General features: G+C 40.0%; 1 protein-coding gene across 1 annotated transcript; it reads left to right on the forward strand.

Moving 5' to 3' along the window:
- Positions 1–515: 515 nt before the first annotated feature.
- Positions 516–4,567, forward strand: LOC129773762 (uncharacterized protein K02A2.6-like). The gene is made up of 2 exons (XM_055777407.1): positions 516–1,406; positions 1,577–4,567. The coding sequence occupies exons 1-2, from the start codon at positions 516–518 to the stop codon at positions 4,565–4,567; spliced, it is 3,882 nt and encodes a 1,293-aa protein (XP_055633382.1).
- The last annotated feature ends 7,432 nt before the right edge of the window (positions 4,568–11,999 follow it).

The following is an 11,999-nucleotide window of genomic DNA, read 5'->3' on the forward strand; positions in this document are numbered from 1 at the left end:
GTAAGCGTACTGTAGAGCGGAAGCGAGTCCGGTTTCGTACCGAAGCGCACCTATACATTTAGCTGAATCAAGCAGTGCACTGTAGAGCAAAAGCGAGTCCGGCCCTGAGTCGAAGCGCATCAATACAGCGAGTCCGGTTATATACCGAAGCGCACTAACACTATTCATTCATTGAATGTGTTCATTAGAAAATGCGAGTCCGGTTTCATACCGAAGCGCTAAAATAACAGTTTTGATATGGTCTGAAAAGTGAGACCAGTTTTGTACTACAGGGTACTTACACTTAAACAGTCTAGTCAGTGTACTGGCAGAGTAAAAAGGTGTCAATCGTTCGCGAGCAGAAAAAAAAAATAATACAGGTACAGTCTGTAAATTGAAGTTGATCGAGTATTCAGAGTTTATTGTTATTCGAGAGAATTGAAATACAGATTGTAAAGAAAAGAAAGCAAGTAGAATGTTTCATTGGAATTTAGAAGATAATTACAATGGCATTCTTGTTACTTTATTTTTTTCAGATGGCTTACGAAGACAAACGAGTGTCGTCGGACATGTTTCGTATCGAACAATTCAACGATATGGTCGACACGCAGAATTTGAGACGCGAATGGGAGGAATGGCATAGAGCCTTCGAGTTGACAGCGGAGCTGAGAAATGTTGCGACTCAACATGATAAATTCGTGCTTCTTCTAGCGAGCGGGGGCAGAGGTCTGCAGAGAATATTCTATAATCTGAGACCGTCATCTGATGAGTTTCATCCTGGACCTGTGAAAGTACCGTTAGTTCCGGTTGAAGTCCCAGAATATGATAACGCAATAAAAAGACTTAATAAGTTTTTTATTGGAAAACGAAATGAACGTATCGAATTGGAAGTTTTCCGTTCGATAAAGCAGACAACAGATGAAACGTTCAATCAATTTCTTCTGAGGCTGCGAGGACAGGCGGCGAGATGTGATTTTGCTGATCGTGACCGCGAGATTTTGCTCAAACAAAAAGGAAAATCAAAACCATTAGAAGAAGACTTTTCGGGAACAACTTCAGTAGCAGCGGTACATCAAAAGTGGAATAAACGACAGACCTACAATGATTTAAACCGTAGCAGATATGGAGCAAAGATGGGGATCGACTGTCGCCGAGTTGTTGATAGACGCAATCAAATGGAGTGTACTCGTTGTGAGTCATTTAACCACCAGGCTGGATCAGAAAACTGCTACGCGCGCAACGCACGATGCAACGAGTGTGGAACTCTTGGACACTATGCCAGGAAATGCAGAAATGTGGGCAGAATTCGTAGAGGCGAGAATCGATACAAACGAAACCGTCCGAATGCTGAGGTGAACGCTGTAGACCGTGATGACAGATGGAAGAAAAAAATGATAAAAAAGACTAATGAGGAGCTGAATGCAAAGGTAGCGTCTTCCGAATAATATATTACGAATAATATCACGAATAACATCACATTGTTCAAATGTAATACATTTTTCATTAATAAACAAAATATGTTATTTCGTGTGTTTGATTAATTAAGAAACATAGATGTCCAGCTAGTGCATTGCCTAATTGTTTTATTTTATCGTAGGTTGAAACTTTCGTCGAAGCTGATAAGCGCGACAACGGAACGGTGTTATGTTTGATTGACAAATATCCAGTGCCTTTCCTAATTGATTCAGGTTCAGCTATCGACGCTATAACAGAGGATGTATGGGACAAACTGATTGACAGCAACGCTACATTGTACAAGAAAAGATTCCTATGTGATCGGACATTCACGGCGTATGCAAGTCAACAACCACTGCAAATCCGAGTGATGTTCGAAGCATGGATATCTGTTAATTATTCCAAGCCGAGCTGCTATGCTGAGATTTTTGTAATAAAAGGAGCATCCAGATCACTGCTGAGCAAAACTACCGCCGAATACCTCAAAATACTCAAAATTGGTCTCGATGTCAACAACATTAACGTCTTGGCGGAGCACTTTCCAAAGTTCCCCAACGTTCAAGTCAAACTCTCAATCGATAAGTCGGTTGTCCCACGGAAAATTTGTTACCTCAAAGTACCCGAGGCATTGAAAGAAAAGGTAGATGCAAAGATTCTGGAAATGTTGCGTTCTGACGTAATTGAGCCAGCCAACGGTCCGGCTGAGTGGATATCCCCTATGGTCGTTGTGCCTAAAGGAAAGGATGATATTCGACTCTGTATCAATATGCGACATCCCAACAAGGCAATTCAACGAGAGCATTTCCCATTACCCATTATTGAGACATTTTTGAACAAATTGAGAGGTGCTACATATTTTTCAAAACTGGATATAACTTCAGCGTATCACCATGTGGAGTTGCATCCAGATTCACGGAGCATTACGACGTTCATGACAGATCGAGGACTAATGCGATTCAAAAGGCTGATGTTCGGTAGAAATTGTGCTCCGGAAATATTTCAGCGTATTATGACGCAGATGCTTACCGGTATCGAAGGGGTAATCGTTTATATCGACGACATTGTCGTATCTGGCAGGAATAAACGAGAGCACGATGAAAGACTGCGACAAGTTATGACGGTTCTCGATGAAAATAACACTAAACTAAACAGAAACAAATGTGTGTTTGGTGTGTCGGAGCTTGAAATTTTTGGGTTTAAAGTAAGCACAGCGGGAATACGTCCAACAGAAGAAAAGATTGCCGCGATCAAGAACTTCAGGAAACCGGAAAGCAGAGAAGAAGTGAGAAGTTTCCTGGGACTTGTGAACTTCGTAGGTCATTTCATCCCTCATTTGTCGACTAGAACAGAACCTCTGCGTCAGTTTGTGCGAGGTGATGTTTTAATTTTTGGAGAGGAGCAAGTCAAGGCGTTTAACGATTTGCGATTAGAATTGACAAAGAATGTACGAAAGCTTGGTTACTTTGACCCTGCAGATTTCACAGAACTTTATGTAGATGCGTCCCCTGTTGGCCTCGATGCAGTATTAGTACAACGACATAAAGGTATCCCAAGAATAATTAGCTTTGCTTCCAAGGGTTTAACAGCAGCCGAACGTATCTATCCCCAAACGCAGCGTGAGGCGTTAGCTGTTGTTTGGGCCGTTGAGAAATTTTATTTATACCTGTTCGGTCTGCATTTCACTATATTCACCGATCATAAAACGCTTGAATTTATTTATGGGAACAAACATCAGGAAGGGAGAAGAGCTCTTTCAAGAGCCGAAGGCTGGGCTCTCCGTCTACAGCAATTCAATTTTGAAATGAAGCACATTGCCGGTCACACGAATATTTTCGATTCATTGTCTCGATTATGTTGTCAATCTGATGTGCCATTTGATGACACTTATGCCGAACATTATTTGTGGGCAGTCGAGGAAGGACTTGTGGCAATATCCCTAGAAGAAATCCAAGCCGAAACTGATCAAGATGAAGTGTTAATTGCAGTTAAGTTGGCTCTTGAATCTGGTAACTGGCCTCCAAACCTGTTCCGCTATCAAGCCTTTCATAAAGAGCTGGGAATTTCTAATGGCATCGTCATTCGGGATGAAAGAATCGTGCTCCCGACAAAACTGCGTACGAGGGCTCTGGATATAGCCCATAGAGGTCATCCCGGGATAATAGCAATGCGTAGAAATCTGAGGGAGAAGGTATGGTGGCCTTGCATGGATCGCGATGTAACCGACAGAATCGAAGAATGTGCAGGGTGTACAGCTGTCAGAAATCAAATGCCACCTGAACCAATGTTCAGGAAGGAAATGTCCGATCGTGCTTGGCAACAGATTGCCATCGACTTTTTCTCAGCAAAAGAATGTGCTACTTTTCTGATTGTCGTCGATTACTATAGCAGATTTCTGCAAGTCGGTGAGATGAAGAGTACGACAGCTAGTAGAACGATTGAAGCATTGGAGTCAATATTCTTGGATCACACTTACCCGGAGACTATACGCAGTGACAATAGTCCTCCATTTTCGAGTATAGAATTTGCGAATTATTGTTCAACTAAGAACATCAAGCTCGTTCGCACGATTCCTTACTGGCCTCAAATGAATGGTCTTGTTGAGAGGACAAATCAGGGCATACTCCGAGCTCTTAGAATTGCTAAAGCGACAAATCGAGATTGGCGAAAAGCAGTGAAGGAGCATGTGTATATCTATAATACGACTCCACATTCAGTAACTGAAAAAGCGCCAATGGAACTTCTAACAGGGCGTCCAGTAAAAGATTTACTGCCATCTTTGAGAACTGACCCAGCTTGGAATCGCGATGAGGGTGTACGAGACAGTGATGCCATGAAAAAGATTCAAGGTAAAATCTATGCGGATCAGCGTCGGAATGCTAGGACATCCGATATAAAAGTTGGCGATATAGTGATGGTCAGAAACTTCAACAACGGGAAACTTGAGCCCATGTTCAAATTAGAAAAGTGTAAAGTAATGCATAAATCCGGAAATGATACTGTTGTTGAAGGTGAAGAAGGAGTGACGTTGCGTCGTTCTGTTACTCATCTAAGAAAATGGCCCAAATCATCAGGTGCTTCACTCCCACCACATTCCCCGGAATCATTGCCGGTTTCATCTTCCTCAGCAACATAATCTAATCTAGAACCGGAAGGAACACTGTTCACCAAATCATCGAAGGCAGATAAACGGAAGACAGCAGATGAAACCCAAGGCGACAGAGGAGAACTTAGTGCGAAGCGTCCGTCGAGAGATAAAAAGCTTCCTCAACGATATATAGATACAGTTAACAAAAGCCAAGATTGATTTTTTTTATTATTTCTTCGTCGCGTAGGAGAAAATGTGGAGTAGGAGAGGGATGTAGAGTACTGAAAAGATGTCAGGTTTAAGATTAGAGTGTACTGGGAGAGATTGGGTTAGTGTGCGAGATCGGAGGGTTGATGGTGGGAATTATATTGATTGTACTGGAAGTGAACGGTTGGGCAAAATAAACGTAGGTGTAACTAGAATAGTTGTTCGACTTATTTTGAGTAGTGAAGTTGATCACATGGTAAGACTCTTCACCACCTGGAATCAAAAAAGTGTTCATTCCGCCTGAAAATCAATCATTATCTCTGATAATATATTATCTCTGATAATAATAATAAGTCCAAAAGAATAGCAAGGCGCCTAGAAGTATATCCTAAGGTGAGGCCGTTTCGTCACTAAGTTGGTTAGGGGGGCGGTATATAAAAACAGTACGGAAGAAAGCAGAAGGGGAATTATTTTTTTATCAGACTGATAACGAGCGAGCTTGGGCACTAGCGTATTGTGTTTTGTTTACAAACAAAACACAGTAGACTTCCAACACAGCAGTGGAACTCCATACAATTCACTAACTAAAAAGTGTCCACAATTTCATCGCTTATTTACGTGAAGAATATAATTTTTCCAGGCACACTTGATTTGAGTGTGTATGGATTTCTAGCTTGACGCAAGGTCTTTAATGAAGAATGATAAGATGGGAAGGTTGATATAAACATGTTTATAATTGAATAAGTTTATTCAAATAATAATATTGCAATAAATATTAATAGTGTAATTTTATCGAAATTTGATAGAGAAATTAAAAAAGGAATGTTTTTTTCAATATTTTTCTGAGATGGTTATTAACATTATTTATTATTTACCTACCTCCCACCCCTCATTATTTGTTAATTTTTTCTGCTTTTCGTGCTTTGACCTATCATTTTGACAATATGTTTTTGAGCTTTGAAATTGCGACAAGATATAAATCTGGTGTGAAAGAGCGAACTGTGGAAAATTAAGTGGCAAATTTTCTAAACTTTATTAAAGTTTTTCTGTAGTATTTAATTTCTGAGTTTGTTTAAATGCCCGACTGGAGTTGATCCATAGAAGAATAAGATTTCATTTGATATGTCGATTTTTGAAATCGACTCAATGGTTGAAAAGTTATGACGTTTTGGAAGAAATCTTACTTACTTAATCATCAATAGGCCCCAGTGGCATTTGCTGTACACAAAAGTCGTCTCCATTCACATGAATTTTATATTTTTTTCCAATTCTCAACTTTCAAACTTTTTTTACGGATCAGCACATCATATCTTTCTATTGATCCGCAAAACATGCCTAGTAGCTACTTAAAAAAACCAAACTCATAAACGACAAAAAGGGTCTTCGATTGTATATTTTTTATATATTTTTTACAGTTTTGCAGTACAAATTCACTTATTGGCGCTTTTTTAGTTGGAGTGCTTTTTAATTGGCGGTTCTTTGCTAGTCTTAGGGTGTTAAACTAAAAAAATTAAGGCACAGTATAAAAGTTTTTAGTTTTGCAGTTTGTTTAACAAATATTTTAGAAATATATATACAAATATAAATATAATATTATATCACATCCACTATTCAAGAAGGTTGATGATACTTTTATTTTCTAGCATCAATCCAAATGCAGTAATCCTAATTATTATTATGGCCGCACTAAAAGACACGAAAAACAACAAGAAAAACGCCAACTTTGAAATTTGTGAACTATTGCAGTATTACTTCAGCCATTTCATGCCAAACTGATATAGTGGTTTTCGTATTTTCGTGAAAATTGGTAGCTTGTTTTCGTTATGGTAAAACATTGAACCTGTATTTTATTTTGTGAATCGATTTTTTTCACTTTTCTCAAAAATGACTTACATCAAAAAGTCATAACATTCGAATCACTAAGCCGATTCAAATGATCGACACATCAAATTGAAGTTAATTAGCTAGTCTTTTATCAAACTTGCTTGAGATTTGAATTTTTTTTCGTAATTATTAATTGTATCCATTTTTTATAGTTTACATGGTTTCGGCACCAACGGCTCTATAATTTTCTATATATTTTTTTAAAACTGAGGATTTTTTACACATTTACATTTTTTACTCAGAATCAGATGTGTTGTTTTTTTCTTTTTTGAGTTATAATTTTAACCGAGATGATCGATTTATCAAATTAAAGCCAATGAGCTAGAATTTTTAGGAAAAATAATGCACTTGCGAAAAAATTAATTATGTTTTCGTGATTAATAATAGTATTTGTTTTTTTTTATAGTTTACATGGTTTCGGGTCCAAGGGCGCTATATTTTTTTATATTTTTTTCGTGAAACCTTCACTTAACACAGTAAAAAGTCAGAGGTGTGTTCTTTTTCGTTTTTGAGTTATGATTTTTCAAAGTTAACATGTTTTTAAGCTTTGTTCGATCATCCTATGCGATAAGACTATTTATATGCGTATAGAATTCCCCTTTTTGCAAGTGTGAAATTATTGACTTCATTTAACTATGTCGATTATCTGAATCGGTTCAGTAGATCAGTTTTATGAGTCATGAATTTTTGAAAAACTAAATTTTTGGAAAAAAAGAGAAAAATGATTTATTTCGGTTAAATTTGAAAATTAATTATTTAAAAACGAAGAAGAACACATTTTGGATGTTATATAAAAAATCCTCAGCTTTCGAGAAAAAATATAAAAAAATATTGCGCCCTTGGACAAGGAAAACTATAAAAAACAAATACGATCAATAATTAAGGAAACAAAATAATTTTTTCTTGCAAGTATAGTATTTTTTTTAAAAAAGACTAGCTAACTGGCCTATTTGATATGTTGATCATTTGAATAGGTTTAGTAGTTCAAAAGATATGAGTTTTTGAAGAAAGTTATTTTTGAAAAAAAGGGAAAAACTAGATTTTTCGAACCACCCTAAAATGGAATGGGATCTAACATTTTGCGATAAGGAACAAAACTACTAATTTACACGAAAATCTGAGAATGGACCAGTTTCTATGGCGAAGCTTCATTCGTAAATTACACATTTTGGTGGAATACGACCATAAAGGTTGTTATGAATAGCACAGCAAGTTATGATTACAATACATATGGGTTTATTTTGATAATGCAAATATTAACGACATTATACATAAACCGATAAAAATGCATTATAATATTTGTCCACAGCACTTTCAGCGTCTATATATATATATTTTATTCAATTTTCAGTTCGTAATTTCTATCCCATTCGACATGTTTATCATGATGATGCTAACATTAATAACATTATATACGAAACTCCCACCTTATATATTGACGTCTCCCACCGTTTTAGAAACATCTTAACATTATGTTCAATTTTTAGAGCGTAAACCATCTGTCAATTTTTTCATTGTTTACATTTTCTTGCCACAAATCGTTGCCACTTTTTTCTCTCATGTTCCACTTCTCTTCTCTGTTTCCAAGATGGCTGAAGAGTGGTTTTAGCAAGTTGGCCCACCTTAGGATATACTTCTAGGCGCCTTGGAGAATAGTTGACGGGACGATGACGGTGACGCTGTATGTGTACTGCACTTTAAGTGCGATTCACATACAACATCCACGTCACGTTCACGTTCCGTTACGTCACGTTACGTCAATGATTCTACCATGCAATTCTCATGAAAACATTCACATACACCAGCAACGTAACGACCCGTCAGCATACGTTCAACGAAAACGACCGGCAGGATTTGTAGAAAAGAATAATTGACGGAGACGGACGGCTCGTTTGGTTTTTGTCTGGGCTTTGTGTCTCGGTTTTTTGTTTTGATTTGGTTGTACAGTAATTTACATCTGATTCGACATTCAGATAATTGAACAGATCTATGATGCAACGCGTTTACTTGGACATTTTTGTAAGCATTGAGTTCGGGGCCCAAATTATGGCCCCACATTGAAAGTCGCCACCAGTCGCAAATGTCCAATTACTGATCAAAACCGACTCCAATGCGACACTGAGTGGTGCCTCAGCATATCGCTTTATAAGTAACTTACTGTACTTTTTATGCCAACATATCTCTTAGCTCCCAATTTCGGAGTGAAAATCATTCGCGACTAGTTGAAAGAATTATTCTATTTATTATTATTATTGCATAAGGATCGGACTACGGGGTTTAAGCATTTAAATAATTGAATTCAATGATTCTCATTGAATTTTTCAAAATTCAGAACTGATTCTAGGCATGCTGATTTGAAAGAGGGTATTGCAATTTAAAATTCTTGTAGGTGGCGACACCATGAATAAAATTAAATGAATCATGTGCGATTCACATAGAACGTTACGGAAAAGAACGTCCACGTTCCGTCAACGTCTTCACCAATTCACACATGCAGTCAATGCTCACACCAGCACCGTCACGTCAAATGTCAAATGAATGATTTATTAAATGTTATTCATGGTGTCGCCACCTAAAACAGTTTTAACTTGCAATGACCTCTTTCGAATCAGCATACCTAGAATCAGTTCTAAATATGGAGAAAATCAATGAAAATCATTGAATTATGTTATTTGAATGCTTAAACCCCGTAGTCCCGACCCTTAGGCCGATTACACATTATCCGGTTTCTGCCGGACCGGTTTCAAAAACGCCGCTGGGTTTGGACGGAAAACCGGATAACAATGCATACTCCGCTCAGCTTTTGAGACGTGCAGACGTTTATTTCGATTGCGCTTATCACGAGTGAAGCATACTATCGTTGTAAATTTATTTGAATACACTGTGCCGGGTCGCGTGAAAAGTGTTCCGCGATGAGGCGAGAAAACACGTTCAAAATAGACTATTCCCAGCTCGCCGTCAAGCCGTCGGTCGAAAAGTTAATTGGTTTTTGTCGTTCGGTTCTCGGATTGAAGATGGAGGACATCAAGCGACTCCAGTGCCACACAAGCAGCCAGCCCGAAAGCACCTCAGCTCCAAAAACGAATGTTACTCAATCTCAACGAACCAAATCGTCTCTACTAGCGCCTCCGCAGGCTATCGTTGCTGTGGATGATTATTTCAAAAAGCCAGCGTTACGATCGCAGAGCAAGAGTAGCAATGGTAACGAAACAGATGACTCTACCACATCCGTCAATAGCAGACCGAACCGTGGAAGACCGGCTGGTAAAAAGCCCCGCCGAGACGATATAGACGGAGAGAGTTTTGAAGTAATGTTAGTTTAAATGGCTCTCACGTCGTATAACATCTCGTCCACCAACATCGCTACCATCACGAACCCCACGAAACTGAACGCTTTACGAAATTTCGTCAACAGTCAGAACCTTGACATCGTGTGTCTGCAAGAAGTAGAAAACGACCAGCTCTCCTTGCCTGGCTACGACGTTTTCTTCAATGTAGACCATATGAGAAGGGGAACAGCTATTGCTCTGAAACAACACATACAAGTGACTAACGTTGAGAGAAGCCTGGACAGCCGACTGATTGCTCTACGAGTGCAAGACACGACGATCTGCAATGTTTACGCTCCCTCCGGTTCCTCACAACGAGCCGTTCGGGAAAATTTCTTCCACGAAACGCTTCCCTACTATCTTCGTCATAACACCACGAATGTAATATTGACTGGCGACTTCAATTGCGTGCTCCGAACATGCAATTCTAGCAGCCCGAACGCGAGTCCCGCTCTCAAAGCTGTGGTCCAACAACTACAGCTACATGACGTATGGGAGAAACTATATCCACGTGATAGTGGTTTCACATATGTCTGTCGCAACGCTCAGTCGCGCCTTGATCGTATCTATGTCAGCAACGGTCTGCGCGATCATTTGCGAGTAGCACATGTTCACGTCTGCTCATTCACCGACCACAAAGCGCTCACACTCCGTCTATGCCTCCCCCATCTAGGACAAGAACATGGCCGTGGATTTTGGTCCCTTCGACCATATCTTATGACTACCGAAAACGTTGCGGAATTCCTTATGTTCGCGAAGCCCAAAATAAAACGATTTTTCAAGTGGAAAAGTCGATCCGTGTTCGATGAATTCCACAGTAAACATCAGCATCTATACGCTGAGCTACGACGCGCCTACGATGGGTACTACCAGCATCCTGAAATGTCAACAACTATTAACCGACTCAAAGGGTAGATGCTAGCGCTTCAACGGAGATTCTCTCACACTTTCATGAGAATCAACGAAACGCACGTGGCGGGAGAACCCATATCAATTTTTCAGTTGGGGGAGAGGCGAAGGAAAAAAAAACCATCATAACACAGCTGCAGACAGAGCAGGATACAACAATTACAGAGTCAAGAGCGATCGAAGACCACATGGTAACCTACTTTTCGACACTCTACTCAGAGGAGGCGAGAAACGACGATGAGAACAATTTCACCTGTGAAAGTGTTATTCCACTAACCGACGAAGTCTCTATGAGCAGCATCACGACGGCAGAAATTTGGTCTGCGATAACAGCGAGCGCACCACGAAAGTCTCCGGGCTGTGACGGAATACCGAGAGAATTTTATCATCGTATGTTCGACGTCATCCACCGCGAGCTGAACCTGTTGCTAAACGAGGTACTCAGCGGAAATATTCCTCCAGCGTTTGTGGAGGGCATCATCGTGCTGGTCAAGAAGAGGGGAGGCGACCATACGGCCAGATCATATCGTCCGATCTCATTGTTAAACAGGGACTACAAGCTTTTGTCCCGCATCCTAAAAACAAGATTAGAGCGAGTGATGAGAGAACACCATGTCCTCAGTGAAGGGCAGAAATGCTCGAACTCAGAACGAAACATTTTTCAAGCCACTCTCGCTCTGAAAGATCGCATAGCGAGTCTCCGTCATAACCATCGTGCTGGGAAGCTAATAAGCTTTGATCTCGACCATGCGTTCGATCGGGTCCGGCACTCTTTCCTCTTTCAAACCATGCGTTCGCTCGGCTTCAACCATGATTTCATCGCTCTACTCTCGCGCATCGCCAGTCGATCTACTTCTCGGCTGCTTATCAACGGACATCTCTCTCGCTCGTTCGAGATTCAACGATCAGTACGACAGGGGGACCCGTTGTCAATGCACCTCTTCGTACTGTACCTTCATCCACTGGTGTCCAGGCTCGAACGAGTGTGCGGAAAAGATCTGCTGGCAGCGTATGCGGACGACATCAGCGTCATCGTCACATCGGTAACTCAAATTGATGCGATGCGTCAGCTGTTTACTCGCTTCGAGAGAGCCGCTGGTGCAAAATTGAATTTACGAAAAACTGTTACTATCGATGTTGGGTCTTGCGAA

This window comes from Toxorhynchites rutilus, chromosome 3 (genome assembly GCF_029784135.1).
Source record: "Toxorhynchites rutilus septentrionalis strain SRP chromosome 3, ASM2978413v1, whole genome shotgun sequence".
Classification (NCBI taxonomy): Eukaryota; Metazoa; Arthropoda; class Insecta; order Diptera; family Culicidae; genus Toxorhynchites; species Toxorhynchites rutilus.